Source organism: Lepidochelys olivacea, assembly GCF_965140295.1.
Source record: "Lepidochelys olivacea isolate rLepOli2 genome assembly, chromosome: 9".
Lineage (NCBI taxonomy): Eukaryota > Metazoa > Chordata > Testudines > Cheloniidae > Lepidochelys > Lepidochelys olivacea.
In genome coordinates, this window is record NC_140419.1 from 67,628,304 (window position 1) to 67,652,563 (window position 24,260).

General features: G+C 40.5%; 1 protein-coding gene across 1 annotated transcript in view; it reads right to left on the reverse strand.

The window, feature by feature from the left end:
• The window catches only part of DIAPH2 (diaphanous related formin 2), an 813,565-nt gene extending 790,139 nt beyond the window's left edge, over positions 1-23,426 (reverse strand). Inside the window, exon 1 of the mRNA XM_084638844.1 lies at positions 23,145-23,426. Coding sequence (XP_084494970.1) covers positions 23,145-23,276 — 132 coding nt within the window. The 5' untranslated portion in view covers positions 23,277-23,426. The remainder of the gene's footprint in view (positions 1-23,144) is intronic.
• Between the last annotated feature and the right edge of the window lie 834 nt (positions 23,427-24,260).

Below are 24,260 nucleotides of genomic sequence, written 5' to 3' on the forward strand. Positions count from 1 at the left end.
AAAAAGTAATGTATATTTCAGGTAACTGTCACCACATACTACTTAAGAACCATTGAGTTAGTAATGGCTTTGGTAGTTTGAGCAGGAACCATTCCAGAGTTCTAGAGAAAAATGTCACTGATTTACATGAGCTATCCAAAACCATGAATTGATAGTTATTTGCCAGCATGGCAGAGAATTAGCTATAGTGTGGTCCCTCCATTAAAGATCCCATATCTCAGTGATGGAGTATCTAAACGGAGCCCTTCCCATTTATTCTAATTGCTTTCCCCATCCAGACAATCAAAGCCATATAATTTTATAGGGACTATGTTTTACTCACCCAGCTAGCTTTCTTTCATGTACCAGTCTCCCGCAGATACTCAGTAGTGTAGCTTTAGCTAGCTCAGATATGGCTAAGTAAAAAGTTGTGCATCAGCAGCATACTATAGCCACTGCAACCCACATAGTTATGTTGCACTGTTAACAGCCTCTCCTACATTAGGAACAAGAGCCTTGACAAGATGGAGCCCTGAAAAACTGATAATTTCCTCAGGGAGGAGAAATTGCACAACGCTTTTAGAGAATATTCACCAGGGTAGGGGAGCAACCCAAAACCTATCCAATCATCCACTTGCTATGGTTTGCAACTCAGTCACTACTCCTTCACTGTCTACGGTATCCAAAGGCTGCAGACATTGCTTTATTGTGAATATTTCATCTTTCTTTATTGCCAGATCATCCACTTACGCTGCCCTACATTCTATACCCAAGTCAATCATCCAATTGACAAGCACTAATGAACTCTGAAACCACCAAATATTGTGCCATCATTAATGGATACTGTGTAAAATAAAGCATTAGGTTCTGGAAACTAAGGGGAGCTTCAAAGACAGCAGCACTTGTGATAGCTCAACCAGTGTAGTTAATGCTTCTACCACCCACAAAGTAGCCCTTTTGTTACCAGTGCTACCACTTGCTATTGTACTCCTTAACCTCCCAGCAAGGCTTACCGGTTTGACAGACAAGCTCCCCTACACTCTCCAGTTTTGCATATACTGTACTTTCAAAGTAGCAGCCAATGTTTTACTCAAGTATTTGGAGACTGCCCCGTTACTGGCTCATACAGCTCACCTTGAGTTACAGTGGATGTTGCTTAATTGCAACCCTAATATTAACAAACTTCATGTTAATAGCAACTTTTGCCAGGAACCAAACCATCCAACTGTCTTTAACATTAATGGTATTTGGATACTGGCAACAGGCCTGCCGCTTATTCATTTTGGGGGCTGGGGGTGTAGGGGAAAAGGAGACCGGACCACAGGCAGATTTGCAGCCAGGAAAGGAAGCACCAAGACAGGTCTTTCTGAGTTACAGGCATGTTTTGCAGGGCTGCAACCGGTGCTCAGCACATCCCAATGCTTCCTTACCTGGCAGCTGCACCACAATCTTGCCTACACCCACGGACCTGCTGCCCACACAGGAGGTAACAGGCTGAGGTGCCCATAACCCCACAAAATGGGGGAACCCCTGCTGGAGTCCCCAGTGCTTCAGGCTAGGGGGCCTGGCTTTCATTCTGCCAGTTCTCAAGTATGACCTACAGATTTAAATTGTACAATGCTTCTGAAAAAGCTCTGGAAAAACTCTCAAAACCTAAAATTATTTACTTGTTTTTAATCATAGAATTTAATTCTTATGTGGCTTTTCTCAAAGACTTTAGAAAACTTAATTTTATTAACTAATGACAGTAAAAACAGTTTAAAATGGGAATTCATTTTATTCATGAAGTTTATAATGGTTTAACACTAAAGTGAGTTGCTTAGAGCAACTATAAGTAACTTTTCAATTCTCCCTCCTCTTGGCCCTGCAACTCAGAATGTACAAAGCTCACACTTAGATATTTAAATAATACCTCAGCAAAAGTAGTGAATACCACACTACACATTTAGTATTTTGAAAATTCAAATTACAGGCCCAAAATTTCCATTAACTCATACCTCAATGGGGATATTTTTACTTGGCAATTATTATTTTTGAAATATTTCAGAACAGCAAAGCTACAATCTAAAGGTTTTAATTTTAACTGATTTCGACAGGTGTTCCCACTAGGAAATGATTGTTCTGCACTTCTGAAAGAGGCCAGTTCCATTCAGGTATCTAGATGTGGACTTAATTTTAGCCATTAAGATTTGTCAACTTTGGCCTTAGGAAGGTTAACTACTTATGTGACAGTAATGGTTATGTCCTCAGTAGCTGAAGTCATAAAATATTGATCAATCTGCCTCCATGCATGTTTGTAGTCCAGAATACGTGCATGGTTAAACCAAAGTTATCAAATCGAAGTGTAATTCATAGTCTATGGCAGCTGGTAAGCCCGTTAGTAACCAGTTATTTATTCTTACTATTTGATATCTGTTTTAACATGAAAAGGCTCGATCATTTACCCTTTAGGTCCATTTCTACTGGGCCTGAAATGCGTGACTAACCATAATCTGAAGAGTCATGAGGTCACTCAATTTGTGCATGATTGATACACAGAACCTGCCTAGGTACGTGTCATTAACTGGTGTTTCCACACAGATACATTCCACCCTTTTTCAAAGACTTCTTTTTTAAAAAGTTAAATTTAAGCAAAATTGCTTCATTAACCCACTTTCATTCCAGCACCTGTGAGATCAACCCTGAACAACCCTAAACAGAAACTTGAAATATACAGTAACTCCTCGCTTAATGTTGTAGTTATGTTCCTGAAAAATGCGACTTTAAGCAAAATGATGTTAAGCGAATCCAATTTCCCCATAAGAATTAATGTAAATGGAGGGCGGGGTTAGGTTCCAGGGAAAAAAATTTCACCAGACAAAAGACTATATATATACACACACAGTATAAGTTTTAAACAATTTAATACTGTATACAGCAATGATGATTGTGAAGCTTGGTTGAGGTGATGAAGTTAGACGGTGGAAGAGGATGGGATATTTCCCAGGGAATGCCTTACTGCTAAATGATGAACTAGCAATCAGCTGAGCCCCCAAGGGTTAACACATAGTTGTTAATATAGCCTCACACTGTACAAGACAACACAAATGGACAGAGGGGAAACAGCATGGCAGACAGAGACAGAGACACACCCTATGTGTGGGAGAGAGGGAGGGGAGGGGAGAGGGAGAGAGACTCTAAGTACACTGCCTTTTTAGATCAGGAAGCTGAGACAGCAGCTCCTTCCTTCAAGCTCCCTCCGTCCTAAGCCCTGTCACATCACGTCCCACCCCCACCCCACTCCCCGCTCTATGGAGACAGGGTAAGCGGATGGCAAGGGGGAGGGGGAGACCCCAATATTAGCCTCCCTCTTCCCCCCCACCACCAGCCCCACAAAGCAAGCAGGAGGCTCCCAGGAGCAGTTCCAAAGCAGAGAGCAGGAGCAGCACATGGCAGTTGGGAGAGGGACAGGGAACTGCCTGAACTGATAGCCTCCTCGGCTGCTGCTGCACAGGGACCTAGGGAGCCTATGGGGGGCTACCAGTCTACCCTGGTTCCAAGCCCCCACCAGCTATCTGCAAAGGGCTGCTCTTTCTGCAAGCAGTGGACAAAGCAGGTGGCTGCCAAACAACATTATAAGGAAGCATTGCACAACTTTAAATGAGCATGTTCCCTAATTGATCAGTAACATAACAAAACAATGTTAACCGGGACGACTTTAAGTGAGGAGTTAGTGTATTTTTATTTAACAATCCCAATTTTTAGCCAAGATTCACACATACTGTTTATTACCTTCTCCTTGAACACCAATTCTTAAACTCTGTTTAATGTTAAATACTGAATTATTGTCTCCTGTTTAGTCATTAAAGTCTGCAAATAAAGTTCAACAGCACTGGCTTTTCTTTGCCTCCATAGCAGCTAGCTTGTGGGCTTCAATTTATGTACCTGAAGTCTTTCACAATTTTCTAACCTTGTTTATCACCTTTCTAAACAATAGTGATTAAAAGCGTCCTCCTCCCATGTCAAGGCTGAATCCCCACTCTGGTCCTTCGAGCACAGAAGGTGGGGGCCCGCAAGGATTCTAAAAATTAATACTAGCCACTCCAAGCTTGTATTAAAATCCCAAGGTTACAGCTTTTCTCTGACCTTGGACGGGTAGATGCTGCCACCACCCAAGGGCAAAAACCCCTTTGAGAACCCAGGAAAGCGCATTTGGGAATTTCTTCCTGTGGTGTACTCACTCTCTCTCACAAACACAAACATCCCCACCCACCCCGGGGAAGAGCTGGGAGGGAAAACCAAGGGAATCAGCTGTTGCCACCAGCTAATCAAACAACATGTCCACAAACCTCTTAGGACGCAAAAATTCAATCCTATCCTTAAAAAAGGTACATTTTATTAAGAATAAAAAAAGAAAGAAGATACATCTGGAAATTTAGGCTAATGCTAGATTTAAAAAAAAAAAATACAAAATTTAAGAATCAAGAATAACTTTGAGGTCCAGCTTAAAGGTTACAAGCAAAACAAAAGTATTTGGGGTTAGCACAGAGGAGTCCACATACCATAAAGAAATAAAAAGAAATAAACCTAAGCACATCTTCCTAGACATTTCCTGGTCTATTTACATATCTGTGTGTTTCAAATGAGTATAGAATCATAGAATATCAGAGTTGGAAGGGACCCCTGAAGGTCATCTAGTCCAACCCCCTGCTTAAAGCAGGACCAATTCCCAGTTAAATCATCCCAGCCAGGGCTTTGTCAAGCCTGACCTTAAAAACCTCTAAGGAAGGAGATTCTACCACCTCCCTAGGTAACGCATTCCAGTGTTTCACCACCCTCTTAGTGAAAAAGTTTTTCCTAATATCCAATCTAAACCTCCCCCACTGCAACTTGAGACCATTACTCCTCGTTCTGTCATCTGCTACCATTGAGAACAGTCTAGAGCCATCCTCTTTGGAACCCCCTTTCAGGTAGTTGAAAGCAACTATCAAATCCCCCCTCATTCTTTTCTTCTGCAGGCTAAACAATCCCAGCTCCCACAGCCTCTCCTCATAAGTCATGTGTTCTAGACCCCTAATCATTTTTGTTGCCCTTCGCTGGACTCTCTCCAATTTATCCACATCCTTCTTGTAGTGTGGGGCCCAAAATTGGACACAGTACTCCAGATGAGGCCTCACCAATGTCAAATAGAGAGGAATGATCACGTCCCTCGATCTGCTCGCTATGCCCCTACTTATACATCCCAAAATGCCATAGGCCTTCTTGGCAACAAGGGCACACTGCTGACTCATATCCAGCTTCTCGTCCACTGTCACCCCTAGGTCCTTTTCCGCAGAACTGCTGCCTAGCCATTTGGTTCCTCGTCTGCAGCGGTGCATTGGATTCTTCCGTCCTAAGTGCAGGACCCTGTACTTATCCTTATTGAACCTCATCAGATTTCTTTTGGCCCAATCCTCCAATTTGTCTAGGTCCTTCTGTATCCTATCCCTCCCCTCCAGCGTATCTACCACTCCTCCTAGTTTAGTATCATCCGCAAATTTGCTGAGAGTGCAATCCACACCATCCTCCAGATCATTTATGAAGATATTGAACAAAACCGGCCCCAGGACCGACCCTTGGGGCACTCCACTGGATACTGGCTGCCAACGAGACATGGAGTAGTTTCTAGGTATGATCAGATGATGTTTCACACCTGGCCCAAGCTCTTAAAGCATAGCTGCTCTGCCCCTCCTCTCCAGGAAAGCACCACAGACAGACAAAGGGGAAGTTGTGTTCCCTCCAATTTTAAGTTCTAGCCTTCCCATTGGGTCTTTTGGTCAGGTGCCCACTCCCTCCCTTTCACCCATGGACTTAACCATTTACAGGTAAAGCAAGGAGAAAACAGCTACTAACAGGGATTTTATAGCTAACTGGGTGTCCATAAAAGAGACCTACCCAGCCCCCTTCATTTATCACATCCCATAACACAGTTTCCCATTTTTCGCCTCCTGAAGAATTAGCTTACTTTGCCATAATTCCTCATTTTCTTCAGTCCAATTTTTTCTTCTCATCTAGGTCCCCTGGAGGTCTCACTGGGTTCTGAATTTTTATCTAAATTAATACACTTTCTTCTTTTCCATATCAATAAAGACCATAATGAGACCAAAAGAACTATGCAGCACCCCTTTACCAGTCATAAAAAGTACAAGTAACATTACTCTGCTGACTCTCTGTGCCAAGTTTCAATCTAATTAATTTTGAAATAGAATTTAGTGTAGCACTCTATCACATCAATAACGTATCTAAGATTTAATAGCTTATAACTGACATTAGTTCTGCCTTATTAAGCCCACAATTGTATCCTACTTTTTACTACACTTGGGAGAGGCGGGGGGGGGGGAATTATTTGTTTGTTTTCAAGTAATACTGGTTCTGCTCACGGTTAAGCTTGTATTTTACTGAGAGCCATTTTTCATAGAAGGCAAATGACCAGTACTGGGAACACCACCAAATTTCCTTGATATTTTGATGGCTATTATCAACTAAACAATATTTTGAAGGTGCCAGAAATCCCAGCATATAATGAAGTTTTTAACTGCTTTCTAGATCTTCAGAGTTTCTTTATTCAACTGAAGTATCTCCAAGATATTTAAGAAAGTGGACAGCATGTTTTTTCCCCTCATATTCAAGGGTTTTCTCTCAATTTCTTCTCTTCTCTATTTTCTTCATGCTTGTCTACATGCCACTCAAGAGAGTGGATCACTCAAAGAGCAGGCCAACCGATTTCAGCTAAAGGTCACCCTCTACCAACCTTGTGCCCTGCATCCTATTTGGTTATGCTTCATCACCTCCACATCTCTGGCTTCTTCGTTCATGTGTAATGATGTAAATATTTAGCAAGAAATTGCTTTTCATTTTTACTTCCATGAAAAACTCTCAAGTCTCAGACAATAACCAAAGAGCTCAAGTGTCACTCAGGAGGCTGTCCACTTAGTATTTTTCCCCTATACAGCCCCCCCGACCTTTGTTTTAATTGCATCAGTACCATATTCTCCAAATATTTAGGGTCATTACTTGGGAAAACAATAAAAGGATTTAACTAAAGGGGAAAAAGATACCAGTGAAATTTTGTATATTCTGTTGTAAGCAATTCTAGTGATAGAAGATTCAGTAAAGCATAATGCATCCAGAAAGCTTGATTTCTGAGTAATCTCCAACAATGGGCGGGGGGCATGGGCTGAGAGCATCCTTTAGCGGTATGGGCATACTTATTTTTGGTTTATTTCCTTTAAATGTGTCATAAATCAGTAATGATTAAGTTTTATTTTTTCCTTTGCCATCACACAGTAAAATGGACTGAACCTTTCCAAAAAATCAATGTTTTAACAAAAGCTATAAAGGCATTGTCCAAAACATGTGGCTATTCCCTTCTTACAACCAAGTTATCTGAACACATTTTTAATGGATCCAACAATGAAGATTAAATACTTGAAGCTTAACATTACAAACCACATTTTGTTAAAAATTATACATAAAAAGTTATCACAAGAGTAGTACCATAACAAACTAGGATTATTGTTGTACTCTTTACCCAACTGTAGCCTTTAAAGTAAGTAATAATTCCTTCATAATTAAGGCAAAAAACTGTATTTCTAGTATAAAAAGTTTCAATAATGATTCCAAAAATTAAATTAAAAAATGAAGCCTCACACTAAACATTAGACAGTCTACAAAATAGACTAGGGATCCTAATGAATTTAAATCAATTATGTGTTAAAGAATTATGAATGAAAACTAATGAACCTTTTAAAAATTCCTATGTCTATGTGGCGTTTTGTATAGACAGATCACCCAACTTACTACTTGTAGTATAACTAGAGGCATATTCCATTTTAAAAGCTAAAAAGAGGTTCTCTCCACCCTCCTGTGTTTGACATACTGATTGGGGAGAGCATTTTAGTTTAACAGTTGTCTCCCAGAGCATATTCTCACAGCAGTGGTTACCAGCACAGTTCAGGGGCAACCACTGGTAATACCATTTTTTGCCTCATTAACCCAATAAGATTTCACACTGTTCCACTCAGGGTCTCTATCTTCAAAGGAGTTTTTCCAGCATCTCATAGAATGGAGCCCTAATCCTGATTGGGGGGGGGGGGGGGGAAGAGTGTTCAGTGATACCATAAAACAAATAAAGATTGGTGGGAAATGGCCATCTGGTTCTTTTAAAATGACCACTATACTATCTATCAACAGATACAAACAAATATTTTTTTTTTCAATTTACTCGGTGAAAATAAGTTTCCATAGTACTGAATTTATATATGTCACAAACAGCATGCACGTCATTTTAAAAAGGATTGCTATCCACCAGCTCTGGCACATGTGAACCCATTACTTTGCTAGATTTAAGTTTGCTGATGGAAGCATATCAATGTGTTTTATATGTTTACTGCCAGAAATCCCAACAATCTGTACACAGCTTCAATCAACTGCACCAGACAGAAGTTTCCCTATCTGAAATAGCTTACAAGATTAACGGCACAAGGAGATACAGTATGAAGAGCATGAAAGAGAACCATGCAGAAGCTGATCAGTGCACAATGAGCTAAAGACAGCTTTGTGCTGCCAATCAGGAATATATATTTTTTCTAACTGATTTCTCATTTTCTTATAGTTTTGAATATTTGTTTTATTATAATAGATTTATGGGTTTATATTAAAGAATATTGGCTGTAATGCAAGGGACCTACAGGACACATCCTGTATGTTGAGCTAAGGCAAAATTAGCATACATATATGGCTGTGACCTTTAAAAATAGATAGATAAAGGATGCATGGAAGCAGGTTGGCAAAGGGAGCTTCCTAAGTTCTTATCTTTTAAACTCAACAGGTCCACCACAAGAAAAAAAAAACGGGTAGGACAAAAATAACTGATGTGACAATGATGTAATGCCATTAATATGTCATCAATACGTACAAATATGCCAGCCTATGAAGTACATCTAATAACATTTTGTGGGTGAGAAAATCAAGTTTGAACATAGGAGGAGGGCCTGAGTGTTCAAGCTCTAAAAGGGGTGACCCACCATGCCAAGGAAGCTTCTGAGTTTTAAATTCCAGTTGTGCTAAGCTTCTGAGTTCCAAAGCTTCTAAGTAAAACTGTAAGTTAGCTTCGATAGCTCTTAAGCTTCTTCTAAGCTCTGCACCTCCCACTCAAAAACTGAGGAACTAAAACCTGAATCTGAACTCTTTTGGCATGCCAGAGGCAAGGCTGGTTCTCTGTCTCTTACCACCAGGTTATCAAGAAAGGTGAGAGTATATCAATCAAAAGCTTTACACTATATAATAATATCACATGTATCTCTAAAACAATATTATTTCATTTGTAACTAATTATTTGAGCATTTAATTACTGTTTGAGTACTATTCCATTTATCTCAAAAGTCTTTAAGGCTACATTTGTCTCAGTGTAAGTGTGCTGGTCATACCCCTGAGTCCTTGCAAACACTATGTAGCCTAATTCTGAAACAAAACGCTTTTCTTCTAATCAAATTAATTGGTAAGCCTATAACCCATATTACCCAAGTTAATATTATTAACTTCCTAAAACCAGGCAACATAAGTAAGATTGGCTTGGCAGGCCAATCAACTGACTGGACAAATATTTTCAAATATTCCAGCAAGAATGCCAGGATGTAGGCTGCAGCCTACCTTTTTGATTGCATCATAGTACCATCTGTTAGACGCCTACTTAAATGTCTTGATCATGCATTTTACTGTAAGTTAATGTCACCTATTGGGGAAAAGGTGAGCACCTTGATTGTTCTAAAAGACTCCAACCAAACATTTTATGTATGTTTATATTTCTTCCTTTGTGTACGAGGCCATCAATGTACATGGTGTTTAATAGGACTTGTAAACCAAGTTGAGATATGGATCCTTCCCCAAAGAGCTTACAAATCTAAACTGATTAGACAAACGTACAGAATAACTCCGAAGGGACTGGGGGGAAAGGAGGAGGGGAGAAGAAGGTTCACATTCATTAAACTTCCACCCCCAGAGAAAAGATGCACAGCCATTAAGCTGCTTGAAGAGTTGGCCTGCTGCCAACATAGTATAAATCCATTTAAAATGACATTGTTAGTATGTTTTATTTTTTTTAATTTCTCTTGCTTTTGTAGTTGTTCAGTCTTCAGTAACTGTCACACTTCAATACTAGATTAACATGGTTAAAAAAAAAGTGTTTTTTTTTACGACTCAGCCCTTCATATTTGAATTAATATATCTAATTTAAGTAATTTCTTTTAAAATTAGACCTAAATACTGAAGGCTTGCCCTACAGAAGACCATAACATCTTACTCTGTTATCTTTCTAATAAATTAGTGCTTTAAAATGTCTGAACAATTATTCTGGGATTGGTCAAATGCTCAACCCTGAAGTTAGATGAGATTAAATGTATGTGTAGACGGTTTTCATGTGTTTTCTCAAATTGCATTTACCTGCTAAATAAAAATACTTAAAAGAGTGTTGGTGAAAAATCACTTTCTGAAGGGAGGCGAAGCAAGCAGCAAAAACATAGTCAGACCTGCATGGTCATATGCCACTGTAAGCATAGAATCATGTGCTTAAGTCCTAATGTAAACAGAAGAACAATGAAATTCCACCATAAGACAAGTATGGGAAAAGGCACAACTTCTTCGAGACAGGTACATGGACAGATGTGCAGTTAGCCCCATAACTAAGACAGGACATTTGGCAACTGGATTGTTCAGTTATGTATGGGCTACATTTTCACCTGTATTTAAGTACTGGGAATTGATCCAAAGGCTATTTAGGGACCATTTTATAACAAGTTCTCAATCCATTTCCTGGACTGCAAAAGGAAATGGATTAAATTAGTCTTTCACCCCAGTTTTCATCACCATAGTTAAAGCAAACTTTCTTCCAATGCCAGTGCCAAACCAGTTATATGAACAGATGGCTTCCCCTCTCTCCAGTGTTGCCCATCTGGCACCTTTCACAAGCACTAAATTCACTTAAGGTAATCTAAGTAGGCATCTCAAATTGGTTTTCAGACTATCAGGATGCACTTCTAATTTACTGACATTTAACCAAAGAGACTTGGAAGACAGTTTTTAGATTAATGTTTTCTGATCAACCCATGTCTGCAGAGACTAACAAGTGTGTCACTGATTTCCTCAACTTACTTTGAAAAAGATAAATTTTCTACCAAAATGTAACCATGAAAGCATGCACTGATGGCAGCTGGTCGGTTTTCATCTTCAGTGTAAATCCAAGAAAAGTACTAAACTATTGTACATTCTGTAGATGTTACATCTGGAACCATTAATTTTTTGTATATTCTCATTTATCTACTTAACCTGGAAAACAAGTATAGAAGGAACAGTGATTTTATTACTCATGTACTTTGTGCACTTGCACTGCTGAATATTGCTGCAAAGTGAAATAGATTGTTGCTATAGTACCATATGCTATCTCAGGAAAGTCAACTATCATATGAAAGGAATGAGCAATAGAACATTGAAATATATTCAAATTGTCACATATACTTGTCTGAAGCATTCATAATTGTCATTTTCACAGCCAGTCAGACACCCAGTGCCTGCTGCAGCAATAAAAAAAAAACAAACGAACAAGCAACACAATATCATGTTTTCTCCTCCTTAGGGGCATCCCAATATTTGAGGGAGACAATTTCAGTTTATACTTCTGCCTCTTCTCCTCCTCCACTGTACAGCTCCTCAAGCCAGCTCTCTTGCCCAGAATACTTCTACAGTACTTATGAAGGAGTAGAGTTCAACAGAACAATTTATGATAATCTCAGTCTCCCACACATAAAATAAAATGTTCTTCCTCATCGGTTAAAGTTCACTGAATACCAAGACCCATCTTTAATGTTGCAAGATACTAACAACCACGAAGACATTTAAGACTAGAGCTCATCCAAAAAGTCAATTTACTCAAGTAATGTCTTTCTTATCCCTTTGTCTGGATTTTTGTTTAATTTTAAAAAATATTTAAGCAGTTTTAATTGAGAGCACTCTACTGAGAGACTGGAGAGGCAAAGTTTGTAAAACCATGTCCTTTACTCTAGGGTTTAAAATTATATTCCAGCAGGTGCTAGCTCCTGCAGGAGCCCTAGTGTAGACAGAACCACCATGGGTTAAAGCTAGAATCCAAAGAGTTGATTAAAACCTGGACTGAAGTTGAGGCATCATCTATGGCAACTGTTTCTAGAAACTCCTCTGGAGACATTTACTGTTAGACAGGCGAGTCATCACAACTTCATTTTAACAAAGAGAATTTTGAGCATAAAAGCCACTTGAAGAGACTGCAGCTACTTATCTTTATAAAATGGGCAGCCCTAATTTTACACATGTAATATAGTATTTCTATGTAAGTTCTCAGTCAGGACAGCAAGTTTAGTGTTAAAGAAGTGTGTCTACTTTAAGTTATGCATGAGTAAGCTTTTAGTCGCACTGTTAAACAATAGAATACCAATTAAAATTTGTTACATATTTTAGGATGTTTTTCTACATTTTCAAATATGTTGATTTCAGTTACAACACAGAATACAACCACCTCACTTTATATACACAGGCATATACACAGCTCACTTTATATTTTTTATTACAAATATTTGCAATGTAAAAATGATAAACAAAAGAAACAGTATTTTTCAATTCACCTCATACAAGTACTGTAGTACTTTATTGTGAAATCTCTTTCTTGTGAAAGTGCAACTTACAAATGTAGGCTTTTTTTGGTGGTACATAACTGCACTCAAAAACAAAACAATGCAAAATTTTAGCGCCTACAAGAACACTCAGTCCTACTTCTCGCACAGCTAATCAGTAAGACAAACAACTTCGTTTACATTTACAGGAGATAATGCTGCCCACTTCTTATTTACAATGTCACCAGAAAGTGGGAACAGGCATTTGCATGGAACTTTTGTCACCGGCATTGCAAGGTATCTACGTGCCAGATACGCTAAACATTCGTAGGCCACTTCATGCTTTGGCCACCATTCCAGAGGATGTGCTTCCATGCTGATGACGCTCATTAAAGCAATAATGCATTAATTAAATTTGTGACTGAACTCCTTGGGGAGAACTGTATGTCTCCAGCTCTATTTTACCCACATTCTGCCATATATTTCATGTATTTTGTAGTCTCGGATGAAGACTCAGCACATGTTGTTCATTTTAAGAACACTTTCGCTGCAGATCTGACAAAATGCAAAGGAAGTACCAATGTCAGATTTCTAAAGATAGCTACAGCACTCGACCCAGGGTTTAAGAATCTGAAGTGCCTTCCAAAAATCTGAGCGGGATGAGGTGTGAAGCATGCTTTCAGAAGTCTTAAAAGAGCAACACTCCAATGCGGAAACTACAGGCCCAAACCACCAAAAAAGAAAATCAGCCTTCTGCTGGTGGCATTTGACTCAGACGATGAAAATGAACATATGCCAGCCTGCACTGCTTTGGATGTTATTGAGACGAACCCATCATCAGCATGGATGCATGTCCCCCTCTTCACTTTACAGTGCTGAAAGGTGCAGCACTCGGAGAGCAGGTGTGGTGTTATTTTACACCCCTGAGCAAGAAAGTTTCAGCACTGTAAAGTGGCAGTGTAGAGTGGCTGCATGAGAAGTAGGACTGAGTGGACTTGTAGGCTCTAAAGTTTTGCACTGTTTTGTTTTTCAGTGCAGTTATTTTTGCACATAATTCTACATTTTAGGATAAAGAGATTGCACTATAGTACTGGTATTAGGTGAACTGAAAAATACTATTTCTTTTGTTTTTTACAGTGCAAATATTTGTAATAAAAACAAAGTGAGCACTGTACACTTTGTATTCTGTGTTATAATTGAAATCAATATATTTGAAAATGTGGAAAACACCCAAAAATATTTAAATAAATGGTATTCTATTAACAGTGCGATTAATCGAGATTATTTTTTTTAATCGCTTGACAGCCCTACTTTTAAAATCTTCATATTTCTCAACAGCATTCAACATGTATGAAACTAATGTGGTTTTGTTAAAGTATTGGGGGTTGTGTTAAAGTATTGGGGGGGGGGGTTATAACTATTCCCAGTTGTCTCGCTACGTGTCCTAAAGTAAACACACAAGCTGGACAACTCATTTAACAAAACACACTTTTTAAGTAGTTACCAAAAAACAGAACACTATGAACTACGGTGTTATACTTTTTTCCACTTGGCTTCCCTTATACAACTTGAAGACCAACTCTCTTTCCCCCACCCCTTGAGGCCCCTAATTCAAAGTCACCACCTGATTTAAGTGGATTCACTTGGATGTTGTGATATTATAGTTGCCTACAGTTTCACAGTTCCCCAATACCTTCACGCTACAGTTGTGAGAGCACAATACTAATTCAATGCAACTTCAGACTTTTCCACCCTCAAAAACAAAATTTCTTATGCACAAATTGATAAAGAGGACAGAAGGAAAAAAAAAAAAAAGTCAAGTCCATACATTTTCTGCACACACTGCAACTGTCTGTGCGTCTCAAAGCCTTCCTTGGCACTGAAGGTTATCATGGTTTTTAAAGTTGAAAATAAAAAACCCAGTGAAAGGTGCAGCAATGTAATTTAGCCCAAGTAAATTTATATATCAATATGTCCTATTAATCTTAGCCCAAGATTATCCAATTTGACTAGCAATTGTGGGTTGTCGACTCAAGATTTCTCTCTTGGAGGGACCTGATTTTTTAGAGGATGGAGGTTAACTTTCTGAAAGTGTCTGCAACCTCCTGAGAAGACAAGTTACATAAAAAGGTTAGCAACCAACCACTGCACTAAAGCGGCACAAAGTTTCTGAGCAGCAAAATAAGATTAAGGTTTATCTACTTATTAGAAGACTGCAAATGAAGAAAGTATCTGAAGAAATTTGCACATTCTGCTATTTTATTTCATACAGAAACAGGAACAGAAGATTTGATTCCAATGTAGTACACAAGTTTAAGTTGATCCAAAGTTTGATTACAAGTCTATCTGCAATGTTAGCAATTGTTATACAAACACTAAAAAAATTTCTTGATCGCCAACTTTCACATGAAAATAAGATTCTGAAGATAATCAAATTCTCCAGATTTCCCTAAAACATGCTCCAAATGATGAGTATCTGCTGAAAAGCCATCAAGAGGAAAATGCCTAGATGTACTCTCAACTTAAACAGAACTTGCATAGAATACATGCAAGACTGCAAGAAAGCACTCATTCATTTTACTCATCTCATAACTGTCAAGCAGCTTGTGGTAGGAAATCTGAAGAATAATGATGAATAATCAAGTGAAAACTTGTCAGTTGCACATGAGAAAAGCAGACCATTCAGTAACTTATTAAAAACTAGCATTCCCTTTTCAGAGTCACAGAGCACGTGCAGCTTTGTCTATTTTAACTGATTATATGTTTCAATGCTAGACAGTCTTACACATCTATACATTGTGAATGGGCATGTTAAAGCCATGAAGATGGATTGCCAAGTTTGACTGTAGTTTTGGTTCTAGATACATGATGCTTGAGTCAAAGTATAGCAACATGCTTTAAAATATTGAGTTTTAACAATTAACTATACTCCTTACTAGTTGTAAACACTGGTGTTTCAACTATTCGCACCATTTTTTATCATTGCCACTGCACCATCAGATCCCCCTAAGATTGCAAAGACTGACCAATTTCTCAATGGCTTTTCACATACCAAAACTAAAAACAAATATAACCACATGTCAAATTTTAGCAAACTGTTTGAAAACACACTCCTATCAACTACTTGTTTCAGCCATAAATAGGATTCAAAGCATTCTGAACAACTGTTTTAATGTGAAAAGAAAAGGAGTACTTGTGGCACCTTAGAGACTAACCAATTTATTTGAGCATGAGCTTTCGTGAGCTATAGCTCACTTCATCGGATGCATACCGTGGAAACACGGCTGTTACTCTGAAACCTGTTTTAATGTGCTGATCACTGGTTTTATTAGTATATTGTTTAAAAAAGTGCAGTTAGTTTAAACTATTCTTTTGAAAAATTAGTTACACTAGATAAATAGCAAGGCAAGTACAGTGAGTGTGTTAGCTTTCCTTCAAAAACGGTTAAATATTTCAAAGGATGTACACTAACAGCTTTTGCAGTCTGACTGAACATGACATTTTCCAAGCAAACTAGTCTGGTGTTTTATTTGAGTGCTGGAACCAGAAATAGGAGGAGTCTATTAGAAAGTCACTGTATACAAGGACCAGCAGACCCCACTGAGAAGATGGTAAGATTTGGCAATAGCTATGACACTTATTCCAGTATTTGAAACAAGTACTGTAAAAATTTTACACAGACAATGCCTTGTTTATACTGCTCTATATACACTAAAATTTAAGTACAATATTTATATCCCAATTGATTTATTTTATAATATGGGAAAAATGGGAAAGCAAGCACATTTTCAGTAATAATGTAATGTGACACTTTGATTTTGTAAGCAAGTAGTTTTTAAGTGGGGGTGAAAACTGGGGGTACGCAAGACAAATCAGACTCCTGAAAGGGGTACAGTAGTGTGGAAAGGTTGAGAACCACTGCTTTAGAACTATAATTTTGATTTAAATGCAAGATGTTTTACAAAACCCAAGAACAAGTTCATGATTTCTCACTTTATTAAGAACTTCTGGGGGAGGATTTACACTTTGTCTATCAACAGTCTTATGATAGTCAAGACTGAAATTTTACTCTTCACTGAATTTTTACTCAATTAAAAATGGAGGACTTGTGGCACCTTAGAGACTAACAAATTTATTTGAGCATAAGCTCTCGTGAGCTACAGCTCACTTCATCGGATGTATATGCTTATGTTCAAATAAATTTGTTAGTCTCTAAGGCACCACAAGTCCTCCTTTTCTTTTTGCGAATACAGACTAACACGGCTGCTATTTACTGCATTTATTTAAACCATTTACTCAATTTAATGTCACATACTATGTACACGTCATAAAGTTACCTTACAAACCAAGTATTTTCAGGCAAGGGCCATCTTTTTATCATCTGTAATACTGTGCTGAATATAAAGGAGTCTTTGTCCATGGGGAGGCTCCGAGGCACCACCAAAACACCAATATTTATGTCCTCAATATCTTATGTTGTAGCTACTAACAGGTAATATTCTACATTTATCTTTTAACCCAAGTCTCCTTTTCACTTCAGCCTATCCATTGTCTACATTTGCTACTCTTTCCTATCAACATACATAAATGCATTAAGTAATGGGATATTATACAACCTCTGTGAAAACATAAACAGTTATAACAAGATCTATGAGGTCTCTAAGCACTATACTAAAACTAAATACTGCCTACACGATCGTAGTGCTTAACTGGATCCTGTACACAGGGTTTCACCTTTAAGCGGCAACAAAATAGTTGTCAAATGATTTCTCTTTAGACAAGGAGAAAGAGTGTTATCCAACTGAATCTGCACAGCAAGCTAGGTAGGCAAAACACCAGCATAAACCAAACAGTGAAATTTCACTGTTTGCTCTTATGAAGAATGCTACAAAGAAGTTTAATTACTACAGGTGGCCAGGGCCATGGTTGTGCATCTGGTCTAACTCTAAATGCCAGCTTAGTTCTTGAACTAAAGTTGGGGCATTGTTGCTCGTCTACCACCACCACTGCTAGATGTAACATGTTAGGGACAAGGGGGAGTTACCTTAAAAGGTAAGGTTTTCTTTCATATATATCCAACCCTGCTCACCTTTTTCATCAAAAGAGAGCCAAGTTTGAAAGGGTATGGCTACAGGCCTTGTGAAACAGTATCAGAGACCATTTATTTTGTTTTATACCGCTCAATCTACTTAAAATGTCTTGAAAAAGGGCCCATCAGCAACCCACTACTTCCTCTTAAAAATCTTCAAGAGCAACTCGCTAACATCTCTGCTCCTCTCCCTCTGTCCAACACTGATACATTTCTGCTTTGATGACGTCTTATACTTGCTAACAACAGAACTACCACTAGTTAAGCAAGACCCAGGAGAGCATGCAGAAAGAGCACTCTCTCATCACAGGAACAGTGTGGAGTAAACAGGAAGGGAAACTAAAACATGACTAAAGAGATGAGAATGAAATTACTCCAGTATGAACTTTTGGATTATGTAGTCCAGTACCTTGTCTGTCACTGGCTAGCATTAGATGCATTAAAAAATGTTAACAACCCACAGAGACAATAGTGTAGTAACATACTCCTATATAAATTATCTTCCTAACTTCAAGCAATTTGCTTCCTTCTCTAAGCATGAAGGATAAATCCTTTAGCTTTGTTTGTCCAACAGTAGGTTTTTATCCATAAAAATTAGAGAATAATCAGCATCCTATGGAATTCTTAGCATCAATAGCACTTCCTGATACCAAGTGCCTCAGATTAGTTAGGCTTTATGCAACAAGTTATTAGCAGTTTGATATTTTTAAAATTCCAGTTAAACAAGCCCCCAACAGATAAGCCACAAATCAAGTTGCTCTCCTCAATTAGAGGTGAGCCTTAAGTTCCAAGTCTTCTGTCCTTTACAATAAGAAGTTAAATATTTTGCTGAAGTGATTTTAACATTAGCATCACATCCAGCTGCCCTGGATAATCCTGTGTTCTATAAAACCACAATAAGAACCTGAGCCTCATCAGTAAAGTCATCCTCAGCAGTTACAACGTAACAGCAGTAAACTTCATGAACTCATGCAGAAAGATTTACAGTGAAGGTCATCTGTGCATCAGATGTTCTCCCATTTTAATGTTTCTCCTGGAATGATACATACTACAAAAGCCTACCTACATCAACACTTCAGGACATATTATATCTTTCTAGTTGATGCCCTTGCAGTTCATGCTGCTCTACATACCTAGCTCCAATCAACTTTGTCAGAAACTGGCCAATAATATAATCCATCCAGGTCTGCTTTAGTCTATACAGCAAAGAAAACTCCATATTTGGCCTGTGCTGGTCGACTCTGGCTAGTGGGACTGTTCTATTGCTGTGCAGACTTCCGGGCTCAGGCAGGAGCCCAAACCCTGGGATCCTACCACCTCACAGGGTCCCAGAGCTCAGGCTACACCCCGAGCCTGAAAGTCTATGCAGCAATGGAACAGCCCCATCGCCCCAAGCCCTATGAGCTCAAGTCGGCTCGCATGCGCCAGACATGCATGTCTAGCCGCTGTGTAGACACACCCTAAGAGGCCTCAGGTGCACCAGTGCTAAACTGCTCCTGCTGAGAGGGTCAAAACATTTGAGTAAGTTAACATTTACAGTGTTAAGACATACCTGAGCTATGTCAACCATAGTTGCTTATAATCCTGTTGCTGACATATGGTATTATGTTTGCTCTGTAGACAATATCTTTGTGCATCCACTACAAAGGCTTTAATTCTACTTGTTTAAGTGAAGTTAGTCAATTGTGATAGTGTTCTAGATTTCTTTTTCATTATATAATTTATTGTGTCAAGGAACAGCTCTCTCGAATATGCCTGTATGTCACATTCGAACAGTTAACATTTGGATAGCCGCAGTCACCCTTGGATATTTTAATCAATAGTTGCTTACCTCAGAAGAGTATACTTTACCATGATCCAGATGCCAGATGTAAAAAACCCTCCTTTTGTAGTTGCATCATAGCATTACTCAACTGAAGTCAACATTAGGAACGACAAATCTGTTTTACACCACTTATTTTTAAACAATAAGCTATACTATTTTAAATGTAGACAGGTCAGAAAGTGGAAAGTCTTTTTTTTAGTGCCAATGTATATATACTTGGGTGCTTCTATTGTTAATTTTCACAATATAACACGTGAAATTATGTTACACTCAAGTAGTCTACCTTTCTTCAATTAAGGTGCCAATTTGCATTTCACAGTCACATTTTCTTTCTGAGTTTCTCTGTTTCTGAGAGAACCAAATGAAGAGGAAAGTGACTATATACAACCAGGGAAACTATAGACAAAATACTTTCACACAGGGTTTTTTGTTGTTGTTTTGGGGTTTGTTTTGGTTTGGGTTTTTTGGTTGTTTTAACTCACAAGCTTAGGTAAGAGTCAGACCTTCCATTTTATTTGACTGTGCCTCTTTAGAAAGATGAGCTGGATAGACTCCACAGACTTTATATGGCTAACTGTAGTGAACAGAAAGGTGTGAACACATATCTGAGCATCACTGGGATGCTCAAAGCAATGTGGTGTAACCAATCAACAAGCAACATCCACCACCCTTGCTTAGGCTCAGCTATGCCTCTAAATCAGCAGTTGCCAACTGAGGGGCACAGGTCAGCCTCCACAAAGAGCAGGAAGGGAGCGCCACCCAGCCCCACTCTGCCCCCAGTTCCACTCAGGCCATGGCCACTGGCTCCCGGCCATGGCCCCAGCTCCCCTCTTGGCATGGCTCTGCTCCCAGCTCCCGACCACGACCCCACCTGTAGCATTGGCTCCCAGCCCCCAGGGGGCATAGACAAGGTAAGGGAAGGCACAACCAAAAAAGCTTGGGGACCACTGCTCTAAATCTGAGTCACATTAACCAATTTACCTACATGCACAACAGTGAAATTCTAAGGGTGAATTTCATAGCAGTTTGATATGTCAGTCACGCAGATTAAACCACCTCAGATTTGTTGCTGGGTAGTCCACCTCATCTGGGACCATGTCTAACATCCATGCCCAATTAATTTTGGAAAGCTGCTCCCATAAAGCTTTTAATTCTTCCCTAAAGGTAGAACTCTCCACTAACCTTGGAGATGGTGGCACTGGGGGTCTGATACATATGATAAATTCTGATGAGAGCTAGGAAGAGGAGTTTTGTACAATTGCCAAGTGCAGACTCCAGCATTTGACATACAACACAGTTCTCTTCCATGCCTATGAAGTGCAGGGATGTTACTCTTTAATACAGTTGTTATATGAAAGGTTATTCAGATCACGTTTAGAGTTTCCCCTGCTGCCTTCAGTGCACATTTTCTCTCCCTCATAACAAAGTGCTGTTGAGCTCAGGGTCCTGTAATATGGAAGCCTAGACTTACAGATTTAAGTCAAATTTCAAGTTTTATAGAATGGCACTGTGGAGGTAAACAGTTTTTCTACAATGTATTGCCATATACAAAATACGTTGTAAGATCTGAGGCACATTGCATCTTTATTGGCATTAGTTTGCGATGACTTGCATAACTTAACTTGGCAGACCCTGAGTAACCCAATTATGCCAAGAAAACAATTATACCAAACTATCACGTAAACACACAATTTAATTTCAGACAACTCAACAATCATAAGTAGAAGTACAGTGGAATTCCCCTCCCGTCTTTGAAATATTCCCTTACCTTTATTACTTGTACAAAGACAAGGACGTTAAGATTAAGTGCATGAGAAACAACTCATTTGAAGCTCAGGGGGCTGAATCCACTGAGGCAAACAGCTCCTCTCAGCTACAGTTCAAACCAACAAAATTTAACAAGCTTACTCTTCTAAAGTATGGATCAACTCTCCAGCTGAGCGCAGCCTAATTTCCCCTTGGAAGTTCTGAGGCACCACAGGCAGCCACTTGTGGCAAGTTGTATTTTTACCCTACACCCCCTCCCCTTTACTCCTCCCCCAAACTTGGTGTATATCAAGCATTCTGTACCCCCACCACCACCCCTGCAACAGGATGCTAATTCCCAAACAAAGCTGCAAAAGTTGAAAGCTAATATGCATGTTTTATATTGCTAGTTTTATAAGAATGAGGTTTAGTACTTGATACTACAAAACTAAGTACCCGAGTAATTTTAGGCATTGAGTAGTTCCACTGAGTGCAAAGGGCCTAACACATGGTTCTCACGGGCAAAGGAGTGAAAGAGAATGGGAGAAGGGTGCCTCTGAAAAAGTATGTCTTGTTTCATGGAAGTAAGTGTACCTACCATAGGCAAATACCTGGGATTTTCTCCACACAAATCTGAGTCTGGGAATAGTCATGCAGATTAGACAACTACAGGAACCAAGCAATGCTGAAATACCCATCTGCATCACTAAGTAATGTTCCTAAAACTCATTTAAATCTCTCCTTCCTAGTGAAGCTAACCACTATTTCCTAGTTCTGGACTCCCATAACACCTGTTGGCATTGAATTTCAACATATATTGCCTTACAATTTTTTTTTAGCATAAACATAAGGAGAATTGAGCAGGGTAGCCCCCTTATCACTAACAAGTGAGAAGACAGATTGGTAAATTCATCTAGCAGTCTCCTAGTTGACAGTGTAGGGATCTGGTAAAATTTAGCTTTTTATAAGTGCCAGTTCCATCTCTTCATTGGGAATTGAAACACAAAAGCATAGAGACCATGATTGAAATAAGTAAACGCAGCTACTTTAAGAAACCGGTTAAGTTCCACTGTGCAAAATTAACAAGACCTAAAAATGCTTAGTAGCTGAAAAGTTAGATTTTAATACATTATGAGTCTTCAGGTTAGCCGCTGAACCCCAATGGTGACTTTAAAATTATTATTTTCACATTTAGAAGGCACTTTATGAAGTGCATGGGCTACATATATCTATTTCTTGGTGTGTTGATTATCAAAGAATCAGCAGTGTGCCTCTTGATCCCAAAACAGGTGTCGCACTGTAAAGGTAGCCCCAGCGATTACTTAGTTTAGCCCTGGTGTGAGCACTTGAAATCACTTCAACTGCCACACCACGGCTGAATTCAGAGCCCCTTGCAAAGATGCAGCCCAAACGAGGTTTACAGGCGGATTCGGGGCAAAACCCGTACTTGTTGCTGTGAGTCACGGGTCCTGTCTCGCGGGAGGAACCGTTCCTGAAGGAGCCGTGTTTTAAAGGCAGCATCGTGAGCTCAACCCCACACGCCCGGGCCCTCCCTGTGCCCCCTCTCGGGTTGCGAGCGGGCGCGAGGGCTGGCGTGCAACAGCTGTCTCAGGGACCGGCAGGGCTTTTCCATGCACAATACCCACGGCTTGAGGGGCACGCAAACCGCTCCGCAGGACCCGCCCGGCTCCCAAACCCTAGGACCAACCGCCGGGGCGGCGGCAGCACGACACCTAGACCCGCACCCGCAGCGCGTGACTGCTGCCCCACGCCAGCCTCCCACCCCCGTCACACGCCCTCCAGCCTCTTCCCGCCGCGCCCGCTCCCGCGGTGCCCCCCGCTCTCTCACCAGCTTGGGCTTGTTCCTGCTCTCCTCCTCCGCGGCGCGCCCGCTGCGCTTGAGGTTCGCCCTGCCGGAGCCCGGGGTATCCTCGCCCGCGCCGCTCCCGCCCCCCGCACCCGGGGCCGCCTGGTTCTCCATCCTCCTGCCCTGCGCCCCTGAGCGACGGCCTTCTGTGCTGCGAGCGGCTTCCTCAGGGCCCCATAGGCGCTTCACACGCCGCAGGGCAGACGGGCGGCTCCCTGCTGCTGCCGCCTCCTTCTCCCCCCACCCCCTCCGGCCAGTCGGAGAGAGCCCTCGGCACCCTTCTGCGCATGTGCCTACCCCTGAACGCCGGCCTAGTGAGCATGGGGCCAGCTCCCTGCGCATGCCCCTTACGAAAGTGAAGCCACGGCGAAGCTGCCGCCCTTACCTCGAGCTTCTCCGAGGCTCCCTTTCCCTGAAGTCCCGTAGCAGAACGGGAGGGGGAGGGGCGGCGAGCAACAGATGCGACAGCAGCGGGGGCGGGGCATCTAGTTGTTCCGGAGCTTGCGGGTCACATCTGCTGACTGAGGGCGCGTAGGGAGCCAGCGTGTTTGCGGCTGGTGGCTGCTCCAGGGTCACCCGGAGACAGCGAAGTACCAGCCCCGCTTAGACAGCCCAGGAGCGTCAGCTCTGCTTCGCTGCAAACGACGGCTCTGCCAGGGCATGCTTCCCAAGTTGGGAAAGTGCTTTACAGCTTCCCCCAGTGTAACCAAACCACGGCTACAATCTCACCGTCCCTCTCCCCAAACACATGGACAAAATAAATCTAATTCTCTCAGCTCCAGACTCCAGCCTTAATCGAGGGGCTAAATACCCTCCCCATACAACTTCGGAGACTTCCTTGTCAAGGAGCAGTTCCTCTCACCGAGCCTGTGTTCTCAAGCCCCCTATTACTTTAATTTCAGTGAAACAACAAAGTTCTAAACAGAAACAAGCAATTGATGTTGCTCCCCAATATAAATATAAACAAATTCGGAATAAACTAACCCTACACTTCAATGCCCTTGTTCCATTTTGTTATGGAATTATACTGTAAACAATTATTTCCTCTCAAGGGTTTGCAGTCAAAACATTTACACTAAAACTGCAGGGGTACCTGAC